This window comes from Piliocolobus tephrosceles, chromosome 1 (genome assembly GCF_002776525.5).
Source record: "Piliocolobus tephrosceles isolate RC106 chromosome 1, ASM277652v3, whole genome shotgun sequence".
Lineage (NCBI taxonomy): Eukaryota > Metazoa > Chordata > Mammalia > Primates > Cercopithecidae > Piliocolobus > Piliocolobus tephrosceles.
Window position 1 is genome coordinate 61,734,787 of NC_045434.1, and position 25,111 is coordinate 61,759,897.

Consider the following 25,111-nt stretch of genomic DNA (forward strand, 5'->3'; position numbering starts at 1 on the left):
TGTTTTTGCTTTAACTAACATTAAATTGATTCTGCCAAGGGAAAAATATAAGGTATAAAAATTGGAAAGGAAGATATATTATGGTTATTTATAGATTATATAACTATTTACATAGAATATAAAAAGAATGAACTGAAAAACTATTTTTAATTAAACTTTTTATTTTGAGATTATTATAGATTCACATGCAGTTGTAGCAGATAACATTATACTTTGCCCAGGTTCCCCCATTGGTAACATTTTGCAAAACTATAGTACAATATCACAACCAGGGTATTGACATTATACCATCAGGATCACCAGAAGGCTTTGTTAGGTTGCCCTTTTATGTCCACACCCATTTCCTACCACCACCTCCCCCTTCCTTAAACCCTGGCACCCATTAATCCCTTCTCCATAATGTTATCATTTCTGCTATATAACTATATCATTTATATCATATATATCATTTCTGCTATAAAAAGTCACACAGTATGTAACTTTTGGGGATTGGCTTTTTTCAGTCAGCATAATTCTCTGGAGATTCATCTAAGTTACTGCATATATCAATAGTATTGATAGTTCATTCCTTCTTATTGCCGAGTAGTCTTCCATGGTGTGGATCTACCACGGTTTGTTTAACCATTCACTCATTGAAAGACACCTGGATTGTTTCTAGTTTTTGCCTATTATGAATAAAGCTGTTATAAACATTTATGTACAGGTTTTCCTGTGAACCTAAGTCTTCATTTTTCTGGGATGAACGACCCGAGGTATATTTGCTGGGTCATGTGATAGTTACATGTTTAGTTATTTAAGAAACTGCCAAACCATATTCTAGACGCTGTACCATTTTACATTTCTACCAGCAACACATGAGTGATCTCATTTCTCCACGTCTGCACCAGCCTTTGGTGTTGTCACTATTTTTTTTAATTTAGTCATTCCAGTAGGTGTGCAGTGATGTCTCACTATTTTTTTTCTCATGGTGGCTTTAATTTGCATTCCCCCAGTGGCTGATGTTGAACAAGCCTTTTCATTTGCTTATTTGTTGTCTGTATTTCTACTTTGATGAAATGTCTTTTTGTGTCTTGTGCCCATGTTCTAGTTGGATTATTTGTGCCTCTACTGCTGAATTTTGAAAGTTCTTCACATGTTCTAGAACTAGTTCGTTTTCATATGTTTGGTTTCTCCCACTTGTCATCTTCTTTCATAGATAAAAGCTTAATTTTAATGAAGTTCAGTTTATCCATAAATTTTTCCTTCTATGAATTATACTTTTGTTGTCAAATTTAAGAATTGTTTACCTAGCTCCAGACTGCAACAATTTCCCCCTACTTTTATTGTACAAGTTTTATAGTTCCACATTTGATGTTTAAGTCAGCCATCCAGAGTTTGTCCTTGTATCAGGACTTAGGTTAAGCTTCCTTTTTTCTTTCTTTGTTTCTGCCTAAGGATATCCAATTGTTTCAGCATCGTTTGTCGAAAAGACTATCTTTTCTCCATTGAATTACTTTTGCATCTTTTTCAAAAATCAGTTGAGTATATGTGTGGTTCTATTTTTGTTTTTGTTTTTTCATTATGTTCCATTGATCTATGTGTCTCTTCCTTCACCAGTACCATGTAGATTTGGTTACTGTAGCTATATAATGAGTCTTTAAATCAGGTAGACTGATTCTCCTATGTTTTTCCTTCTTTGTCGAATTTGTTTCAGCTATTCTTGTTCCTTTTATTTCCACATAAATTTTAAAATAATTTTGTCTAGCTATTAAAAATTTTGTTGAGATTTTAATAAGGGTTGCATTAAACTAGTATATCAATTTGGAGATAATTTGCATCTTTACTGTGTGAAGTCTTCCAGTTTATGAATAAAGTAGGCCTCTCCATTTATGTAGATATTTGATTTCTTTAACCAGTTTTGTGTAGTTTTAGCATACATGTCCTATGCATGTTTTGTTCATTCTATGCCTAAGTATTTTTACAGATTGTAATTTATTTAAAATTTCTGTTTCCATATGTTTGTTATGTCCATATAGAGATAGTTGATTAATTTTTATGTTTGTCTTGTATCTTGCAACTTTGATGTATTCATTTTTTTTTTTTTTTAATTTGAGAAGCAAGAGCTTACTCTGTTGCCCAGGCAGGAATGCAGTGGCACCTTCTTTGGCATCTTCTTATCTCACTGCAGCCTTATTCTATTGGCTAGAACTTTCAGCACTGTGTTGAATAAGTGTGGTGAAAGCAGACATCCTCGCCTTGTTGTTAATCTTGGAAAGAAAGCATTTGGTCTTTCCCCATCAAGTATGTTACCTGTGTATTTTCTATACATTTTTTAAAACATCACACTAAGGAAATTTCTCTCAATTCCTCTTTTTCTGGGTTTAAAAAAGAATAATGAATGAGTGTTTAATTTTGTCAGATACTTTCTCTGCATTGATTGACATGATTGTGAAATTTTTCTTAATTAGCCTGTTAGTATGGTAGATCATACTGATGGATTTTAGAATATAGAACCAACCTTGCAACCCTGGAATGAACCACATTTGGTCATGGTGTATAATTCTTTTTATTTATCGCTGAATTCTGTTTGCATATATTTTGTTAAGGATTTTTTTAAAAAAATGAATGTTAACATTTTAGCTTTTTATTTAAGAAATGGAGGTCTCAAGATATTGCCCAGGCTGCTCTGGAACCCCTGGCCTAAAGCAATCCTCGTGCCTCAGCCCCCCAAGTAGCTGTGACTATAGGCAGATACCACCTCACCTGGTCTGTTAAGGATTTTTGTGTCTATATCTCTGAGAGATTTATTGGTTTATAGTTTCATCTTCTTTTTAAAATTTTGGATGATCTATGTCTGGTTTTGGTATAAGGGTAACACTAACTTCATAAAATTAATTAGAGAGTGTTTCTCCTCTTCTATAAAAGAGATTTTATTGAATTGGTGTTAATTCTTCTTTAATAATTTGGTAGAATTCTCTAGAGAAACCAACTGGCCTGAAGTTTTCCTTTTTTGAATGTTTTTAAATTATTAATTTCATTTTCTTAATTTAAAACAATTCAGATTAGCTATTACTATTGGGAAATGTGGTAGTTTGTGTTTCTTGAGAACTTGGTTCTTTTCACCTAAGCTTTAAAAGTTCTGTGTGTAGAGTTTTCATGGTAGTTTCTCATAGCCCTTTTGTCGTCTGCAGGGGCTATAGTGGCATCCCTCATTCATTCTCAAGATTGATAATTGAATCATTCCTATTTTTTTGTTTTTCATTTTTGCTAAAGGATTGTCGATTGAATTGATTTTTTCAAAGAAGCAGCTTGTTTCGTTGATTTTTTTCCTATTGTGTTTCTTCTCTCTTTTATTGATTTCTGCTCTTTATTATTTCCTTCCTGCTGCTTGCTTTTAGGTTTTGGGGTAGGAGGCTGGCTCTTCTTTTACTAGTTTCTCGAGGTGGGACCTTAGATGACTGATTTGAAGTGTTTCCTGTTTTCTAATGTGTGGATTTAGTGCTATAAACTTCACTCTAAGCAGTGCTTTAGCTTTTAGGATTTTGATATGTTGCATTCTCATTTTTGTTCAGTCCAATGTACTTTTTCCTTTCAATTGAAACTTTCTCTTTGAATTATGGATCATTTAGAAATCACATTCAAGCCAGGCATGGTGGCTCATGCCTGTGATCCCAGCTACTCAGGGGGCTGAGGCAGGCGGATTACTTGAGGCCAAGAATTCAAAACCAGCCTGGGCAACATAGCAAGACCCCATCTCTAAAACTATAAATAAGAATAAATTAGTTGATGTGGTGGCATGCACCTGTAGTCCCAGCTGCTCAGGAGGCTGAGGCAGGAGGACTTTTTGAGCCCTGGGATTCGATGCAGCAGTGAGCTATGTTCACACCACTGCACTCAGCCTGAGTGACAGAGCAAGGTTCCATCTCTAAAAATTAAAATTTAAATTTAAAAAAAACAAAAAACTATTGTGTAGGTACAAAGGCTCATGCCTGTAATCCCAATACTTTGAGAGGCTGAGGTAGGAGGATCACTTGAGCCCAGGAGTTTGAGACCAGCCTAGGAAACATAGTCTAGAGACCCTGTCTCTAAAATAATAATAATCATTTAAAAATTAGCTGAGCTTGGTGGCATGTGCCTACAATCCCAGCCACTGGGGAGGCTGAGATGGAAGGGTCCCTGAAGCCCTGGAGATTGAGGCTGCAGTACGCTGTGATCATGCTACTGCACTCCAGCCTGAATGACAGAGCAAGACCCTGTCTCAAAAATGTTTATTTAAATTTAAAAATAGAAAAATAACTTTCGCCGGGCGCGGTGGCTCAAGCCTGTAATCCCAGCACTTTGGGAGGCCGAGACGGGCGGATCACGAGGTCAGGAGATCGAGACCATCCTGGCTAACACGGTGAAACCCCGTCTCTACTAAAAAAATACAAAAAACTAGCCGGGCGAGGTGGCGGGAGCCTTTAGTCCCAGCTGCTCGGGAGGCTGAGGCAGGAGAATGGCGTAAACCCGGGAGGCGGAGCTTGCGGTGAGCTGAGATCCGGCCACTGCACTCCAGCCTGGGCGACAGAGCAAGGCTCCGTCTCAAAAAAAAAAAAAAAGAAAAAGAACTTTCAATATGGTAGGATTCAAAATTAGTATGCAGTAATTATTTAAAATAGCCTAATGAACGATCAATGCATAGTAATAAACATAACAAAAATGTTCATAATTTGTACAATAAAATTTTAAAATGAAGAATTCCAAAGAAAATTTCAACAAATTAAAATTCATATCACATTCTTAGAGTCAACATCATAAATGTCAATTCTAAGTTAATTTATAATTTTAATGACTCCAATAAAAATATCATTTGATTTTCTTTAAGAAAGAAAAAGTCTGATTCTAGAGAAATCTGTGAAAAAAATTGACAAGCAAGAGTAAACAGAAAAAATTTTTAAAAGACTATAAACTTGATTATAAAACTACAGTAATTAATATGGTGTGATACCCGCACATGAAGGGAAAAACAGATGACTGGAAGATAAAGTCCAGAAACAGACCCAAACACATAGGAGAATTTAGTACTGTGTATGATTGAAGATGACATTTCAAACCATAGAATAAAAGGTAAATTTTTAAATAAATGAGGTTAGAATCATCACCATCTAATATACAGTTAGATTCCCTTCTTCACATGATTTCAAAGTAAGCTCTAGATGGATTAAGATTGAAGCACAATTACCAGCCTGGGCAACATGGTGACACCCTGTCTCTACAAAAAATTTAAAAATTAGCCAGGTATGCACCTTTGGGCCCAGTGCTTGCAGTCCCAGCTACTTGGGAGGCTGAGTTGGGAGGTGGGAGGATCACTTGAGCCTGGGAGGTCAAGGAGGTTAAGGCTGCAGTGAGTCATGATCATGCCACTGCACTCCAGCCTGGGCAACAGAGCAAGACCCTGTCTCTAAAAAAAAAAAAGAAAAAAGAAATTAAATCATAGAAATGTTAAATAAAAACATGGAAACATAAAAATAATCTCGAAAAAAGAAGGTGTAAATATGACACAAAACATAGTGAAATAGAAAACATCCAATCAACTATGAAAAAAATTTCTTGCATAATAAAAACACCACAAATAAAGTCAGGATAAAAATAATGATGTGATCAATTTGCAGACCCTCTTATAGGGAAGGAGTTTCCTAATAAAAGTTCCTTCAAACTGGTGAGAATCAACCAACTGCCCAGTAGAGAAATGGGCAAATAATAGGAATATTGAAATTATATGGTTTGGCAGTGTCTCCACCCAAATCTCATCTTGAATTGTAGTTCCTATAATCCCCACATGTGGTGGGAGGGACCTGGTGGGAGGTAATTGAATCATGGGGGCAGTTTCCTCCATGCTATTCTCATGATGGTAAGTTCTCACAAGATCTGATGGTTTTATAAGGAGCTTCCGCCTTCACTCAGCTCTCATTCTTGTCTCTCCTGCCGCAATGTGAAGAAGGACGTGTTTGTTTGCTTCCCTTTCCACCATGATTGTAAGTTTCCAAGGCATCCCCAGCCATGCTGAACTGTGAGTCAATTAAACCTCTTTCCTTTATAAATTACCCAGTTTTGGGCAGTTCTTTATGGCAGTGTGAGAATGGACTAATACAGTAGAACAAAAATACTCAATCTTACTCATAGAAAGAGAACTACAAAGGAGATACCAATTTCTGTGTGTCAGATTGTCAGAGATCAAAAAGATTAATAACACAACATATTGGAGAAGGAATGGGAAACAGGAACTCTCATACATTGCTGGTGGTAGTGTAAATTGTTACTACATTCATGGAGAGCAACTTGGCCACATTATCTTTGGATAAATTATTATCCAATAATTTATTTGAAAAATAGTCTTGCAAATATAAGAATCACATTTACCCAAAGATATGTATTGCAGTAATTTTCCATATGAAATGATTACAAGCAACCTAAATGCCTATTGGTAAGTAAATTATGATATGTTTATACAGTGGAATACCACGGAGCTATTAAAATAACAAGGCAGGCCGGGCACAGTGGCTCGCACCTGTAATCCCAGCCCTTTGGGAGGCCGAGATGGGCGGATCACAAGGTCAGGAGATCGAGACCATCCTGGCTAACACGGTGAAACACCATCTCTACTAAAAATACAAAAAAATTAGCCAGGTGTGGTGGCGGGCGCCTGTAGTCCCAGCTACTCGGGAGACTGAGGCAGGAGAATGGGTGTGAACCTGGGAGCCGGAGTTTGCAGTGAGCTGAGATAGCACCACTGCACTCCAGCCTGGGCAACAGAGCGAGACTCTGTCTCAAAAATATAATAATAAATAATAATAATAATAACAAGGCAGTTTTATATGAACAAATATAGAAAAATATCTAAGATATTTGTTAATGGCAAAAAGCAAGGTAGGGGAAAATATGTATAGTATGCTAGAATTGTTAAAAATACATGTATATGTATATGTGTCTGCATAGACTCTCTGGGAGGGTACACAAGAAACTAGTAAATGTGGTTGGCCAGGGACAGGGGATGATTGGAGCTTGGGAAGCTGTGGGACAGGGTTGAGAGGAGGATGTTCTAGGCTCATCTCAAAAGTATACTGTGTATAGTTTTGTATCATTTGAGTTTCATATCATGTGCAGGGATTAGCTATTAAAAAAGGAAATAAAATAATTTTTTAAATGTTTAAGTAAGAATCCCGAGAGACAGAGACAGAATGATCTTTGTGCCCTGAGCACAGACTAAATATTCAGGGGGTAGAGGCACATGAACCACGAGTCAGGAGAAATTTGATTGCGTGCTTCTTTAGAAATATGCCCTTATGGAATTATGGAATTCCAAGATGAGAAGGTGTAAGAGATCCCCGGTCCAGCTTGTCCTTTGTGGCAGAGGGAAGGACACTCTGAGAATAAACGTTTGCTAAGGAAAGATCTGTAAAGAATCCCCAGACATACATTAAGATATGAATGCTGAAAGAGAGAAGTGTTGGATCTGGTTAGCAACCCCAGACACTCCCTGTCATCAGTCCAATATGCTAGATCCTGCCTTTGTTGCTGGTGAGTGTCTTCCACACCTACTCTCCTCGCTTCCAGCCCAGACCTCATTGAGAGGAACCCAGCAGGTGTCTGCAGTGTGGCTGCTTCATCTGACCTTCTGGAATCTAGGGACAGCGCCCAAGGGCCTAGGAAACTGACCGTGGTCTCTGCCTTGCTGTGACCCAGAGCTGCTCTTCTTGCAGCCCGCAGGATATCAGGTACCTTCTTGGTCCCTAGTCCTCCCTGGAGTATCAGGTATCCTTCCTGGAACCTTCCTATGCCTGAGTCAGAGGGACAGTCTATTTCCTGGATTCTAAGTTTCACTTTTAACCAACCCTAAAGTCCTATGACTGATAATAAAAGCAATGGTGGTAATTGCAATTTCATTCATCTTTAAGGATTATCTGTCTGTCTATATATCTGTCCATCTGTCCTCAAATCATAGCCCTCATTTGATCTCCACAGTAATCCTATAGGTAGATCTGATCTCTAATTTTTAAATGGCAATAAAATATTTGTATGGAGATTTGTTTTCTGAGTACTTTCCTCTGTGTTATCTCATTGCAGTCCCTGACACTCTCAAATAGGTAAGGAAGGTTTTATTAACCCAGATATATCAATGAGGGTATTGGAACGGCAACTGTGGAATAGTGGGCCTTTGAGATAAGAACATGTGGGTTGGTTTGACTCACATGGATTCTTTTTCGTTTTTCTTTTTTTTTTTTTTTTTTTTGTAGAAACAAGATTTTGCCATGTTGCCCAGGCTGGTCTCGAACCCCTGGGCTCAAGCCATCCACCTGTCTCAGCCTCCCAAGGTGCTGGGATTACAGGCATGAGTCACTGTGCCCAGCATCACATGGATTCTTTACACCCATTTCCTCAGGTGTAAACTGGAGATAATAATATCTATATCAGGCTGGGCATGGTGGCACATGCCTATAATCTCAGTACTTGGGAGCCAAGGTGGGAGAATTGCTTGAGCTCAGTTCAAGTCCAACCTGGGCAACATAGTGAGACCTGATCTCTACAAAAAATAAACAAAATTAGCCAAGCGTGGTGACACATACCTATGGGCCCAGCTACTTGGGAGGCTGAAGTGGGAGGATCACTGAAGTCCCAGAGGACAAGGCTGCAGTGAGCTGTGATCGTGCCACTGTACTCCAGCCTGAGTGTCAGAGCAAGGCCTCATCTCTAAAATAATAATAATATCAATATCATGTGATACTGGATTACTGTTAGGATTGAATGTCTGTAATGTCTGTCGTTCAGAAGAGTTTCAAGAATTAACATTCCATTGATTTCCTATTTCTTGACCTGTTCTATCACTTAAAATATTTTTTACTTTGAAAATGTTTTATGGAAGAGGAGAGAATAATATAATGAAACTTATGTATCCATCATCCTTGTCAATAATTATCAATATAAGGTCAATCTTGTTTCAGCTATGCCCTTACCCACTTCCCCCTTTCTTTTGTTAAACAGTTTTCAAAATAGTGAGGCATTTCCCTGACAGCCTTCAAATGTGACTAATGGCTTATTTAGGATTATTTTAAAATATTATTAGGAATTCATAGATTTAAACACATTTGTTATATTTCTCCCTGTTGCAGTTATTATCTTTATTGATGCTCAACTTGACCAGGGAAACCTTATTATTCTTGGTTTCTGAGTCCTTTTGACATGACTCTCGTAGTCTTTGACACTCTGTTTGCTTTTTTGGTATGACAGCATGTTCTAAGCTTATCTTGTATGTTTGCGACATCAAATTTGGAGTCAGTCATTTCTCCAAGGAGGCCCAACTCCTTCTCGGGGAATGGTATTTAGAATTTATAATCTGATTGCTAGAGGTGCTCATTCCTGCTAGGATGGTCATTGTTTCTAGGCCTTACAGTGAACAGAGCTAGGAAATGTGCATGTACACCTGTGTGTGTGATTAACCTAAAACATATGAAGGACATACTGATACTCCCAGTTCACAGCCAAGACTACAGAATTTGTACCCAATCTCATCAATCTTACTTTTGTATCTCCTTTCAACCAGCAAATCTTGTTTCCAAGCAAGATCAACAGTAGAACTCATTTGAATTATTCACAATGAACATATAAAAGTCTCACAATAATAATATTTTAGTACCATCAATAATATGATTATTGAAAACAAGTTAGGATGTCTTGTGGGACATAGGGCAGTTCTTTTTATCTTTGTGGTACATCCATCTAAGGCAAGCTTGTCCAGCCCACAGGCCACATGCAGTCCAGGATGGCTTTGAATGTAGCGCAATACAAATTCATACACTTTCTCAAAACATGAGATATTTTTGCAATTTACTTTAACTCCTTTTAGTGTTAGTGTATTCTATGTGTGGCCCAAGACAATTCTTCTTCCAGGGTGGCACAGGGAAGCCAAAAGATTGGACACCATTGATGAGGATACGCAGTCAAATGACTAGTGTTTTAATCTATGTGTAGTATGCCAACCAACTGGACTCAAAGGTTCATTTGTTTCATTTTATATTCATTTTTACGTAATTCTTTGAAACTTTTTTTTTTTGATATAGGGTCTTGCCCTGTCACCCAGACTGGAGTACAGTGGTGCGATCTTAGCTCACTGCAACCCCCGCCTCCCAGGTTCAAGCGATTCTCATGTCTCAGCCTCCTGAGCAGCTGGGATTACAGGTGCCCACCATGATACCTGGCTAATTTTTGTATTTTTAGTAAGGACAGGGTTTCACCATGTTGGTCAGGCTGGTCTCAAACTCCTGACCTCAAGTGATCCACCAACCTTGACCTCCCAAAGTGCTGGGATTACAGGCATGAGCCACCATGCCCGACCTCTTTGAAATTTTTAAATTATGTTTTATAATTATGTCAAATAATTACATAGTCCAAAGCAAATCCATGTAACAAGGTCTATTCAAAGTCCAGCTTCTGTCTGTCCCCTGCACTTCATGTCTCCCTCTCCCTGTAGGGTGTTTTTCTGTTTTTGTTTGTGTGTGTGTGTTTTGTTTTTTTGTTTTTTGTTTTGTTTTTGTTTTGTTTTTGTTTTTTTGAGACAGGGTCTCACTCTGTCGCCCAGGCTGGAGTGCAGTGGCGTGATCTTGGCACACTGCAACCTCTGCCACCCGAATTCAAGCAATTTTCATGCCTCAGCCTCCCAAGTAGCTGGGATTACAGGTGTGAGCCACCACGCCTGGCTAATTTTTTGTATTTTAGTGGAGACGGAGTTTCACCATGTTGCCCAGGGTGATCTCAAACTCCTGAGCTCAGGAAATCGCCTGCCTCAGCCTCCCAAAGTGCTGGGATTACAGGCGTGAGCCACTGCACCTGGCCCCTGTAGGTCTTTTAAAACGCATTTTATGCTTCATCATTTTATTGTCTTTTTTAAAACTATAAGCAAATGCATGTATATTTTTGCATTCCTCCTCTCTTTCCTAAATAAATGGTAACATATTAAACATTATTTTCTATCGTGTTTTTCACTTAATGAGAACCTTGGAGATTGTGGGCATATAGGATATATTTTGAATAGATTCCTAGAATTGGGATTTTGGGTCAGAGTAAATGCATACTTATTTAGATAGCTATTGCCACATTCACCTCTACAAGGGTGGATTACACCATTTCCTGCAGACAATTTTTTGGTGAGGGAGATGGAGTCTCACTCTGTTGCCCAGGCTGGGGTGCAGTTGCACGATCTTGGCTCATTACAACCTCTGCCTCCCGGGTTCAAGTCATTCTCCTGCCTCCGCCTCCCAAGTAGCTTGGACTACAGGTGTGCCCGGCTAATTTTTGTATTTTTAGTAGGCACAGGGTTTCACCATGTTGGCCGTGCTGATTTCGAACTCCTGACCTTAAGTGGTCTGCCCTCCTTGGCCTCCCAAAGTGCTGGGATTACAGGTGTGAGCCAACATGCCCAACCTCCTGCATATATATTTTAATGTTATAACAAATGACTAAATGGAATATGTTATCACTACCTAGAAAGGTTATACGATTGTTCAGAACTGGACTTGAACCCCACTAACTAATGCTCTGATCCACTCTGCCATGCCTTCTCCCATGTTACCATTTAAGAAATTGAGTCACACATAGAGAAGTGTCCTACTCTAAATGACAAAACAAGCTAGGATTTAAAATTCGCATCTCCTGACCTTAAAATTGGATCCCCTTTCAATGTGTTATGGATTTATTTATGGTGAATTTGGGTGAACTTGGTTTGCTTATCTATAGACAGGGAAGAAAAACGTAGTTCTCCTAGGAAGCTAAAACATTAATGAGATGATTATGGGTAAATTCTCCCCTGGTGTAGGAGAGATTCTTCGAGATACAGCTGAACTTCTTGGGGTGAATAGGGAATCAGCAATTAGACTGTGGTGTCAGGGCACTAAGAAATGATCTTACGGATGAGAGAGACAATCACCCTTGCAGGATTGGTCCTTCCCCCACCCCCCCAGAGTGCTTTGAACTTCTTTGAACAAAGATGGTGTTATGCTGTGCAAAACTTTACAAATGGATGTGGGCAAAGATGTAATTTCCCCAGTGAATGAGCAAGCTGCGAACCACAAAGCCTTTTTTTTTTTTTTCTTTTTTCCTTTCTTAGAGTAACCCTGGGGTTCTCCTTTGTGCTTGCTTGAGACAGGTTGATTGACTTATGCGCAATTTGGGACACTGGAGTTTACCTTCCCTCTGCAGCCTGGAACGGAGCCTCCTCTGGTGTTGCAAGGAGGAGGCTGAATGAGGCAGAGAGGGTAAGTAGGACCTGCGCCTGGGGTATGTGTCATTGGAGGGGTGAGAGTGAGCGACATTCTTGCCTCCTGCCCCTTCTCTTTGATAAGGGCCCCAGGAATCTTCTGAGAGGCATCTCCTTTTTTCTCCCCAGAGATAGAAGCCCTGAGTTGCCACAGAACTGCATGCCAAGGTTCTCCTTACAAGGAGGCTGGTAAGGGTAGTGTTTAAGCCTTCCCTGGCAGGGACAGTCAGCCAACATTAGTGCTGGCATTGTCCCAGTGTCCACCTAATTGAAAAATTGGGGAACAACTTTGTTGGTGGCCCATACCCTACTTAGCCTGGGCCTCCACCACCTGGGAGCTCCTGAGTGACAGCCCTGGCATATGGGCGACAGTCCGAGAACCCCTGCCCTGGGCAGGGCATTAGGCCCTGGCAGATGGACAGTTGTCCAGGCGCAGTAAGCAGCTGAGGCCCACAGCACTAAGTCATGCCCTGTTCCCAGGGTCTGCCTTGTTCCATTCTGGGTTAGATTTTGCTGCCACTCCCAGCAACTCCTGTTTTACTCTCAGGTCCCAGTAGCAGGGGAGGACACATGACAACTGAGGGCTGCAATTTTAACAGAGCAGTCATGGGCAATAGTGACAGACTGGCCTCCTGGAGGCTGCTGGGCTAGGAGGGTTGGGCTGGAGGCCTGAGCAGGGCAAGATTTCTGGATTCTTTGAGTTTGGGCATCTCTACCTCATGGAAGGTATCTTGCTTACACCACCTCCCTCTCTTGGAGTCTTTTGTCCTCCCAGAAAGAATTGGGACTTGGGGGGAGGGGTGTGGAGAGGGTTGAAAAGTGGAAGCTGAGAGTGCTGATGACATGGACTTGGGATCCGGACACATCTTCTGGAATTGCAGATCCACTTGCTCTGTGACCTTGCGAACGCTGAACCCCTCTAGGCCTCCGTTTCCTAGTTCATACGATGGGGAAAATAACCCACATTTTGTGTAAAGATTAAAGAGTAAATATATAAACAGATAAAGAGCCTGCAGAGTGCCTGGCACGTGGTGTTTAATCAATGAGGGTTATTATGATTTCTCATGTCAATGGCAATTCAGATATACTTGTTTTATCAAGGTAGTTTCTTGTGTGGGCCCTTTTAGGGCTACCACTTATCTCAGAACAGTGTCAGGTTTCAGAGCCTACCTGGGAAATTCATCTGACTTAGGGCTTTTTCACCCTGTCATTGTTACTAAACCTTGAACTTGAACATACTGACTTAGTATGTGTTTTGGCAGGGGCGGTGGGGGCGGGGTGTGGCATGCCATTCTTTTACTACACATGAAGGAGTGTGATTGCAAAAGCGGTGCACCTGTTTATTTAAATGGGTACGAAGTATATATGAAACTAGATGGAGTTAGTGCAGCTCTGTGTCACCATGCCCCCACTCTTGGCACTTTCCCATGCACCCTCCGCACTCTCCATCCCTGTCCCTCCACAGCTCTCTTGGAACATTCACTCTAGGTAGCCTGACCAGATCCCCACCTAAGGAACCCGGGGGGCTGCCTTCTCTGATGACAGCAGCCCTACTGTGTGACAGCAGACATGGCTGCCACGGAGTCATGCCCTGCCACCTCCTGCCTGACCAGAATAACTTCATTCTGGCTTGTGCTTCTGGACACCGCCAGTCTAACCAGCAAAATCGAGTATCGGTTCTGAGCTTAATCCTTTTAATAGTGTTTCCATTTACATTAATTGTATCATTTGACTGTCAACACGATTCAGTGATATGAGCAAGGCTGCTGTTATCATTCCCATTTGATTGATGAATAAACTAAGGCTCTCTGAGAAGTTATTTCCCCCAAGGTTTCACAAAACTAATTAGCAAAAAAGCCCCTACTGGACTTGGATGCCCTGAATTGTAGACTGTTTTCCTCGCTGTGATGTCACACTGCCTCCTCCAGTCTGAAGCACCCACAAATCATGAAGGAGGAGTACCTATCAAAGGACTTTCAGACACACAGAGGAACCTTAAAAAAGAAATAAGAAAGACTGCAGAGACTACTTGCCAGCAGGACATATGGCTGTTGACGGTACAGTAAGTTCTGAGAGAAGGGAAGCTGACCCAGGCTTCTGTAGATGATGGTAACAGTCGTCATTATAGTAATCAGCATCTCAGCACTCCCCATGCACCAGGCACTGTGACCTGCACTCCACCCTCCCACAGCGGCCCCATGAAGTAGGGCCCATTATTACCCGTGTTTTACTGATGGCAGAATAAAAGTACACAGAGGTTAAGGAACTTACCCAAAGCCCCCCATCTAAAAAAGGCTGGGATTCAAATCCTGTGGTCCAACTCTGGCACCTGTGTGGCAACCATTTGGGTTTGGGGCTGGCTGTGTATTTAGGGTGGCTCATTCCAAGATTCACTGGAAACAACGCATAGTTGTTTCTGTACAAGTGTTCCCTGGGGCTCCAGGTGTGACTTTGAAACCGCCTAAGGAGGAAGCCCTCCGTTTATCTGCGTCTTCTCCCTTTGTTGGAAACCACTGCCATATGGAGCTGCCCCAGGCATCTGCTCCTGAGCCGCCCCTCCCTCTTCCTCCCACTCCAGCATGCAGCACCCTCCATGCTCAGGCTTCCAGGCTTCATCTCTCCCCTTCCCTCCCGCCACCCCCAGTACGTCCACTCCTTGTCACTTCCCATCACAGGAAGCAGACACTGGCCCTCTGATGCAAGGCAGAGAAACCACTGAGCTTCCCCAGGCCTTCAGTTTCCCAAATGGGTCTATTTGGTTAATTGCACTGACACTCCTAAGTCCCTCCGCCTGTCCGAGGGAAGCTGGGCCTCCTCTCTCCAGAAACATTGACATAGGCCCCCTCGGACAGCATGGGCCCAGGACACACAGCTGTGGATCACTGAGGGTGGGGCCATGGAGCTTCATTAGGAACTGTCTTGCCCACCTGCTGCCCCCAAACTGATTCCAGGCACCTGAGGCAGCCCCCGTGCTTAGCCCCATTTTCCTATGGGCACCAAGACCTGCAGGGTGAGTGTGGGGGACATGAGTGAAAGCTACTGCCCTAACAGCTTGTGCTGTTTACTCCTTTCTGCTGCAGTGATGCAATCATGTCTAGACCCCTCTCAGCCTTTCCTGCTACCTCGCTAAGCCCACCTTTCCACCAGAGGCTGGACTGTGAGGTTTGAAACAGCATGTCACCTGTGAGTTTCTAATAAGAGGACCATATGCTCTAGCAAAGGGAGACCCTTCCAGGGCATAAGACACCAAGGTTTCTTCCACACCACTGGAGCTAAGAGTCGTTGGTATAAGCACTTGTAGCCACCAGGGCTTTGCAACCAGACTTCTAGACAAATGGTGTATCTTATAACTCAGGAAAATCCTCATTCTGTCTGCTGCCTCCCCCTTTTTGCTCCCACCTCCCCTCCCCCATGCCTCCTGTATTTTCACATCTCCTCCAGCCTGTAGAAGCCTGCCAGGATAGCAGTTGGATCCAGACTGATGTCTGTATGGGATGTAAATGCAGAAGGCTGCAGGGAGGGAGGGAAGGAACAGGTGCTGCTCCCTCCTGCTGTCTTAGTTCTTTCCTCCCTGTGCTCCCGCTTATCACATCAGACAGGAATTTTAAAAATGCAACCGGGGATGTGCTATCCTTGGAATATCAGCAGCTAAACCAATATTGGCAGCCGAATGGATGTCACTTCAGAAGACCCAGCTCCGTCTCTGGGGCTGACTCCAGCTGTTTGGTTGATGTCAGAGCTCGTGGGACATTGGTGGAAGAAGCTGGTGTGGAGTGCTTTGCTTGTAGAAACCATGGCAAAGGCAGGAGAGAGGGGAGCCCAGAGGGGATTTGGCTGGCCTGGGATTTTATAGGAGCCTGCCTTTCTCTCTGGTCTAAAGTAGACTGCCTGTGCAGATAATCATCTGTTGGCTCTAAGAGTAAACAATAATTCCTTAGGTATAGAGCTAGGGTATGGTGTCTGCACAGGCTTCATCTACACTGTAGATTATAAAGTAGATGTGAAACCCCATCTTGTCCAAAGCCTTATCACAAATCAGTATACCAGCTATAACTTGGGGGAGAGGAGAAAGGACCAATTGTTTATTTCGTTTGCTTTGTTTTGTTTTGTTTTGTTTTGAGATGGAGTTTTGCTCTGTCACCCAGGCTGGAGTGCAATGGTGCAATCTTGGCTCCTTGCAACCTTCGCCTCCCAGGTTCAAGTGAGTCTCCAGCCTCAGCCTCCCGTGTAGCTAGGATTACAGGTGCCCGCCACTATAGCTGGCTAATTTTTGTATTTTTAGTAGAGACAGGGTTTCGCTGTGTTGGCCAGGCTGGTCTTGAACTCCTGACCTCATGATCTACCTGCCTCGGCCTCCCAAAGTGCTGGGATTACAGGCGAAGAAAGGACCAATAATTTTTGAATGCCAACTATGTGCCAGGCCTTGGATTAGATGCTATATATGTACATCATTTAGGAATTGTCACAGCAACCTTGTAATAAATAAGTGCATTTATCTCACTTTTAAAGGCAAGAAAACAGACTCAGAGACAGAGAATAAACCTCGGAAGACCATGTAGCAGGTAAATGGCCAGGTGGGATGGAAACTCAGGTGTGTGTGGCTGCAAGTCACATGTGCCAGCTGGATTAAACACGCTTCCTTATGAGACTAAATCTCTGCATCTTGTCTGGTATGTTTCCCCTGGTCTGCATGGCTTCCTAGCTAGTTTGTCATTCACCAGTTTATTAAGCCCAGGCCTGTTCTGCTTTGAGTTTATACTCGCTTCTGTGAAGGGTCAAAGAAAGAGTAAAAGACTCTTCTTTTGCCCTCAAGAAGCTCGTAATCTGATTAAGGGACTGAAAGTCATTTCTCTTTTCCCCAACCCAAGTTTCTTCTGCTGTAGTCTTGCCCCTCTTTTTTTCCCTGCTCGAGCTCAGCCTGTGGTTTTCAAATGGCTTTAGGACTACCGTCTGTTGAAACTAGGCTTGCAATCTGCCCAGTAGAGGAGAGAATAAGCAGCTTGATTTGAGTGATGTCATGAGCAGATGTGTCCAGATGGTGGGTCCTCAGATGGACAATGGTCTGGATTTCAAATGGACACCCCACTCAGGGAGCCTGGCAGGGCCCAGGGTGAGGAAGCTGGGTTTGGAAATAATGATGGCTGGTGGGGTTGCACAGATACCTCTTGGGAAAGCTGCTCAGGGAGGGAGAGGTTTCTGGCCATTCTAGAGCCACCTTCCTTTTGTACAGCAATTTATAATTTACTACAGAGACAGAGACTGACCAGACAGTTTGTGACTTGCTCAAGGTGACATACAAGACCTTAGCCCTAGGTCTTTTTTTTTTTAAATTAACCATTCTTCAATATATTAAAATTACAAATCCCCAAACCTAATTACTCCTTAAACTTTTTACTTCAATCAACAAGTTTTAGAGTTTTCTTCATGAATCTTACAGATTTTAGCAATCACTTGGTTGGTTTCATCAATAAACTTAGTTAATTTAATTCCTTTGAACATTTGGAACTATATGTATAAATTTATCCATTTTCCTTTTCAAAGTATCATAGTTTTTTTCTAACAAAGCCTTCCAAGTCCTTATGTAATTCTTTTTTCATATATATGTATATATGTGTATATGTGTATGTGTGTATATATATGTATATATATATTTTTTTCTGTTTTTTGAGAGTGGGTCTCACTCTGTTGTTCAGGCTGGAGTGCAGTGGCACAATCTCAGCCCACTGCAGCCTCAGCTTCCTGGGCTCAAGTGATCCTCCCACCTCAGCCTCTTGAGTAGCTGGGACCACAGCCACACACCGCCATGCCCGGCTAATTTTTGTATTTTTTGTAGAGGTGAAGTTTTGCCTTGTTGCCCAGGCTGGTCTTGAACTCCTAGACTCGAGCAATCCACCCACCTCCACCTCCTAAAGTGCTGGGATTATTACAGGCTTGAGCCACAGTGCCTTGCCTTATTACTATTTTTAAATGACAGCTTTATTGAGAGACAATTCATGTTATAATATTTACTATAAAAATTAAAGAATTCAGGCTGGGCACAGTGGCTCACACCTGTAATCCCAGCACTTTGGGAGGCTGAGGCGGGTGGATCACTTGAGGTCAGGAGTTCGAGACCAGCCTGGTCAACATGGTGAAACCCTATCTCTACTAAAAATACAAAAATTAGCTGGGCATGGCAGCAGGTGCCTGTATTTCCAGCTACTCGGGAGGCTGAGGCAGGAGAATCACTTGAGCCCTGGAGGCAGGGTTACAGTGAGCCAGGATGGCACCACTCTGGCCTGGACGACAGAGGGAGACTCCATATCAAAAATAAATAAATAAATAGATAGGTAGGTAGGTAGGTAGATAGATAGATAGATAGATAGATAGATAGATAGATAGATAGATAGATATAATTCAGTGATTTCTAGTGCCCATAGACTTGGGCAACCATCATCACAATGGATTTTAGGACATTTTTATCACCACTCCCAGCTCCCCCCCCCCGCAAGAATCTATGTCATTGTTAGTCACTCCTCTCCCCACCTCCACCCCCAGCCCTAGGCAACCACTAGTCTGTTTTCTAGAGATTTGCCTATTCTGGACATTTCCTATAAATGGAATCATACAATATGCGGTCTTTGTGTCTGGCTTCTTCTCTTTAGCAAGATGTTTTGAGAGTTCGCCACATCAGTACTTCATTTCTTTTTACGGCTGAGTGATATTCCTCTGTATGGATATACTGCATTTTGCTTATTCATCTGACGGAATTACTGGGTCATACGGTAGCTCTTTGTTTGACCTTTTGAAGAGCCCTAGACCTTCTAATGCTAATTCCAAGGCCCCTTTCTGGACTTCTACCTTCAGCTGCTTACGCCCTCCCACCTGGGTCCCTCCTCCTTATCCTTTCCAAATCTTGGGTCCCCGCCCTTAGGGACCTGTCACACAAGATTAGCATGCCCCACCTCACCATCCCCCTCCCTCTGACCACTCTTCTTTAATGACAGAGCCCCTGGAGACAGCTACCACCTGACACCTTGATACCCCACGCCTTCTCCACCCACTTGGAGCCGGGAGGGGGTTGGGGAACTTCACAAGCCTCTCCCTCCAGCTGTGAAGAAGGATGTGTGTCTAATTGCTGTGAAAACTTCCTCCCTGAGGGGAGCAGACAGGGAGCCAAGGCAAGTGAGAAGCTGGCTTCTTGAATTGTAGAGAGGTGGGGGCTCTTCTCCGTGGTGGTGGAGTCAGAATTCCTCCCCAGAGGAGGGAGTTCGCGTCTTGCTTTTCAGCAGGTAGAGGCAGGCAATACACCCTAGCGGTAACACCTTGACTTTTGTTTTCTTTACATCCTGTTTTACCTGCTAATCTTTATATGGCAGGAGACTGATCAGGCTGTCAGTGATTAGCAGGGCCAGGGAGTAGGGCCTGAATACATCCACTCACAGATAACCACAAATCTTATTTAAGCTAGCCCTCCACAGGATGTTGGGTCAGCTAATCGGGAGGGTATACTGACTACATTTGAGCACCTTTTCCATTTCATGCATGTTTCCTAGTCCTGCCCCTCAGAGCATGAATGAGTAAGCAGTAATGACCACAGCCCCAAAGACCGTAGAAGGCTGGCTGGATTGTAGCATCGGTGATTGTCCTCCCCAGTGTACCCGATGACTGCCAGTCTATGTGGTGTGGGTGTCAACGACAAAGCTGGGCTGTAGACGAGGGACACCTGTGTACCTTGGGCTTCCTTGCTGTGCCAGGCTGCAGTGTGCCAAGCTCCAGTTAATTAGCCTTGAGTCAAAGAGACAGCATGAAGCAGCAACCACACTTTCTCCATATTTAGGGATATAAATGCAAGGACGTGAGTTGTAGCGTTGTTGTAATGGGGGAGGAAATAAAGAAAAACAACTTAAAGGTCCATAACAAGTGGATGGTTAAAAGATTTGTGGCAGTCCCACACATGGAGTTACAACAAAGAACACAGACGTCTCTGTGTCCAAGCTATATGGCTTGATAACGCAGCTAGTTGTGGTGTGGCAATGAAATGCAGGCACCTCCCACCCTAGAAATGGCTGCACTTTATTGGTGGGTTCAGGCTTCTTGTGGGGCTCTGGTCCTGCTGGTGGCTTATGAATAACACGGTGCCTCATAAAGAGCTTTCGCCCCTAGACAGCCTGGTGTGAATCCGAGGTATTCACTAGATCTTCATGGTGGTCACCTGGAGGGAAAAGTCCCTTTCTTCTTTCCCAACACTTCCCTCTTCCCCAGCTTAATAATAGCCAAGAGGTTTGGGTTTCAACCTATAGATTAGTTCCCAGTGTTGAGCAGGAAACAGCTGTTTTTCAGCCAAATCCCTAATCCTAAAACCAGGTGTCCCCCTCCACCCCCTCCCCAGGAGGGAATTAGGACCACCTGATACCATTCCCCGCACCCCACCCTCCACCCCTTCCCCCTGACCCATGTGAACTTAGCCAAGGCAGGGAGAGGCAGGCTAAGCCTGCTGAGTGCTATCAATGGTTAAACACACAGCCCCTCACTCCTCGCAGATCTCTCCCCCTGACAATGAAAGGGAGCCAAGCGTGAAACACAGCCACCAAGCAGATGGAGACCACCCCACTCCAACCCTGAAGAGGGAGGAGGGGAAAGCGGGGAGTCAAATCCCATATACAAGGTTTCCTGGGCTAAGTGAAAATTCTAGAAGACGACGACTGGTTGACCTGACACTGGCCAGGAACTGGGCTTCTCTCTCTGAGTGTGGGGGAGGCCGAGGTCCTGAAACAGGCTGGTGAGTCCTGCCCTGGAAAGTTTGGTATAGTTACTGCCTCTTCCAAAAGGGGAGGCAGGAGGATTGTGTGGGCAGGCTGACTTTCTTAGGAGATGCTGAGACATGGGGTCATTTCGTCTGGGATAAAGGAGGAGATGTGGTGATGTATCATTTTGTGGCAGGTGCTCTGGGAAGTGGGAGCTGTGGAGTCCCTCCTTGCCTCTTCCCCTTCTAATCTTATTTTCTTCCAGGGATCCCTCTTTCTCCGCTTGCTTGGTGTTCTGTCTCCTTAGGCTAAGCATCAATAGGGGACAGTTTGAGTTTCCTAGGAGACTCACAGCCCTGGCCTTCAGATGCCTGTGAGCTGGAAGGAATGGAGCATGGCTGGATCTCCATCTGTTGCATCATTCCTTCCTTAGGATGGGAGAGATGGAAGGGAGGTGGCCACGGGGATCAGAGGGCAGGAGGGGAAGCAGGGGACGGCGGCCCTCAGTCATGCCCGGCCGATCCCTGGGCTGAAGGCAGATTTCAGAACCCAGTGCAGCTAAGCCAGAGCTCAGGATGAAAAAGAAAGGAAGAGACTGAGAATGGAGGTGTTGGCAATTCTGAGGCTGCTGCCTGGGGTGTCTGAATCCCTCAATTCTGAGAGTCGTGGAGTGGAGCAAATAGGGTGACACCGAGTGTGGCCCTGACAGGTCAGACAGAAAGCTCTGAGAGTCAACAGGGGAAAATTTGACAAAGAAAGATGAGCATGTCTGCTGAGCCGGGGCAGGCTCTGCTGCAGGGACAGGATGCTGGTTAGATGTTATTGTTAGGTTATTTCTGCTGCTGTTATTACTCAAGCTTATACTGTACAACAGATCTATCCAGTGTTATAGCAACCAAGGATTTATACTGATTCATCGATGAGCTATTGAAATATCTCCCAGGAATAGGAAGTATCTGATAGGATGGCTGTTCACTCATCCCATGAGTATTTATTATACTGTCTCAGGGGAGACAAGACATGGACTCTGAGCTTAACCTCAAAGTCCAATGCAGGAGATGGATTTGGGAATAAGAAACTCATCCCATGAGGCAGGAGGAAATGACCACTGGAACAGAGCATGGGGCATGCTAGGAAACACAAGAGAAATTGCCACTTACTTTCAGTAGGAAGGCATGGACCCTGTTATGGAGGGGTGGCCCACTTAGGGCCTTGGAGAAAGGGAATTTTCACTGTGGAGAAGGAAGAGAATAGCATTTCTGGCATCAGGAAATTGTGAGCAGAGATGGCAGGAGGTGCAGAAAGCACATGGCCTATACAGGGTGGTCCAAGGCCTGGAGGCTGGTGTGGGGATATAGGAGGGCAGATGCTGGGAGAGAAGAAGCCACACGGGAGTCAGGAGCTGGGTCATACAGGGGCTTGAGGGCTGCTCTGAGAAGGCAGATTTTATCCCTCAGATTCCTGGATGACTTTTTCTGCCAAGACAAATGTGATAGAGGCTAGGCCCAGGCAGGACACACACTGGTTCTTTATTCTTCAAGAAGAAAAAAAAAAAAAAAATATGAGTGAGAATGTAGTTATTATAGTGTTAATAACCTGAGCTGCTCTGCAAACATTATTACTTTGTATTAGGAACAAATTTCTTGACAAATACATATGATCATGAGTTCCAATTAAAAGGAGCTGTTGCCTGTCCACATGGAACCCTCGAACCCAATGAGGGATAAATCTGAACTCTTTACAGATTCTTTAAAAAAAATAAGATCTTTTTTTTAAAGAGGAGTGAGGGGCTGTGTGTTTAACCATTGATAGCACTCAGCAGGCCTAGCCTGCCTCTCCCTGCCTTGGCTAAGTTCACATGGGTCAGGGGGAAGGGGTGGATGGCGGGGTGTGGGGAATGGACGTTTACAGATGTTTCCCACCTTTAGTTTAAACATAGTTTTACTGCAATGTGCCACATGCCCCAGAGAGGCAGATTTGTGGTCGAGCGGCACAGCAGGAGCACAGGATTCTTCACTCGGCAGGTGTCTGAGCAGAGTCTTGAGACTGAGTAGGAATTGATCACATGCAAGAAGGAAAGATCCTTCCAGGAGAGATCTGAAAAGAGTTCATGCATACTCCTTAATTCTGTATACTTCTATTTCCTCCCATTTCAGCATCTCTCTCTCAGTCCTGAACAAGTTGTTTCCAGGCAGCTGTAGTAATAAGCCCTGCTGCATTTTTTTAATCCAATGCAGAATGGCTGAGTTTTGCATTGGCTCTGTTGGGCTTTTATTATCTCTTTGTTCCCCCACAATTTCCTGTGGCAGTGATGTGTGAATGTGTCTCTCAGTTGGTTCTTGTAGTACTATTCTAGTCATTTGATTAGTTTATTTTAAGAACTAATTGCTGGCATGCAGCCTTGGTAGCAGCAATCTATTGGTGTATCCCTAGGCAGTAATTCATGCGCACAACCTTGGAATACCTGAAGAACTGTTTCATTCATGGCTCTTAGACGTTTCAAACTGAATATATTCTGTTCCATGCTTGTGATCTCCCTTTACCCTGGTGACTACCAGACTTACTCTCCCTTCTGTATTCTTGGTGTCAATTATTAGAGTCATCCTAGTCCAGTTTCCCAACCAGAAACCTTGATGCCATCCTTCTTCTTGTATTTACTACCAGTCAGTCATCTGATCCTATTCTAACACAAAAACAGTCCTCAACAGGCTTTGGAGAACATTAAACCATCCTTCTATCATGATATCCCCTTTTCTCTCTCACTCTGACCAGGGCCACCTGAGGAAGCTGGAAGAAGGCAAGTGAAGTGAAGTGGGAGAGGAGACATGGGCTGAGCAACCTTACTCTGGGCTTCACTCCCAGAATAAGGGGCCACTATAAGGCGGAGTGTGGCCTGCAGCTAAGCCCCAGAGCAGGCCCTGACAGGCAGAATATAGGCCTCCCTTGGGTCAGGTTTACCCTATATTCAGAGAAAACATAAAGGTCTTGCTTTTAGTGATGTCACTTGAGTTTGTCAGGAAGGAATGCAATAAGAAAAAGTAAAAACAGCTGTATGTTCCTGTGCAGTATTTCACTTAGTTCTTATAACAACCATCTGAAAAAGTCCATAATGCAGTAATATTTCTTTCCATTTTTGAGATTTTTTAAGGCTTGGAAAACAAGTAAAATGTAAAAGATAAATGGCAGGATTGAAACCTTTACTTGGATCTCCCATTCCATAAATATTCCTTGCCAGGAACTATGCTGGCCACTGGGCACACAAGAATGAACAGGACACGATGTCAGCCTCAAGAATTTCACAAAGATTGACAGTGTTTGCGAAAGGCATTTTAAAAAAAAGAAAAAAAGAATAATTTCACGAAGTGGGGAGAAAAATTAAGTCAGAAGTTAGCAAACTACAGCCTCTGGGCCAGGTCCAGACCAGTATCTGCCTGTTTTTGTCAGTACAGTTTTATTGGAACAGAGACATGCCTGTTCACTCACTGTCTGTGGCTGCTTTCACACTGCGAAGGTAAAGTTCAGTAGTCGTGACAGAAACCGCGTGCCTCACAAAGCCTAAGATAGTCACTATCTGGATGTTTACAGATGTTTCCCACCTTTAGTTTTAACATAGTTTTACTGCAGTGTGCCACGTGCCCCAGTGAGGCAGGTTTGTGGTCGACTGTCACAGCGGGAGCGCAGGATTCTTCACTCAGCAGATATCTGAGCAGAGTCTTGAAGACTGAGTAGGAACTGATCACATGCAAGGAGGAAAGATCCTTCCAGGCACAGGGGATCTCATGTGTAGGGTATGGAGGCACAGATGGTGTGCTACAGCGTGCAGTTAAAAAGCATTTGGGGTTGGTGGTGGGAGGGTGGGGGGGCGATAGGACAGACCTGCAAGAGCCTGATCTCCAAAAACCTTGAGTGCTGTGCTCAGAAGCATGGGTTTGATCTTATAGATTAATGGGATGATATGGAAGGGTTTTTGGAGAAGCACTGACATTATCAGATCAGGGGTTTAGAAAAGTCACTGTAATCACAATATGGAGAATGGATTGGATGGAGGAGACCAACTAGGAGGTTATTGCCACAGTGTGTGAGACATGTATGCGAAAGGTGAGATGGGAAGAGTGTAGGG

At 43.3% G+C, this 25,111-nt stretch overlaps 1 protein-coding gene across 2 annotated transcripts in view; it reads left to right on the top strand.

Moving 5' to 3' along the window:
- The window catches only part of NFASC (neurofascin), a 197,011-nt gene that overhangs the window by 79,936 nt on the left and 91,964 nt on the right, over window positions 1-25,111 (top strand). For both annotated transcript variants that reach the window (XM_023186935.2, XM_023186936.2), the window contains exon 2: window positions 12,155-12,263. In XM_023186935.2, coding sequence (XP_023042703.2) covers window positions 12,155-12,263 — 109 coding nt within the window. The remainder of the gene's footprint in view (window positions 1-12,154; window positions 12,264-25,111) is intronic.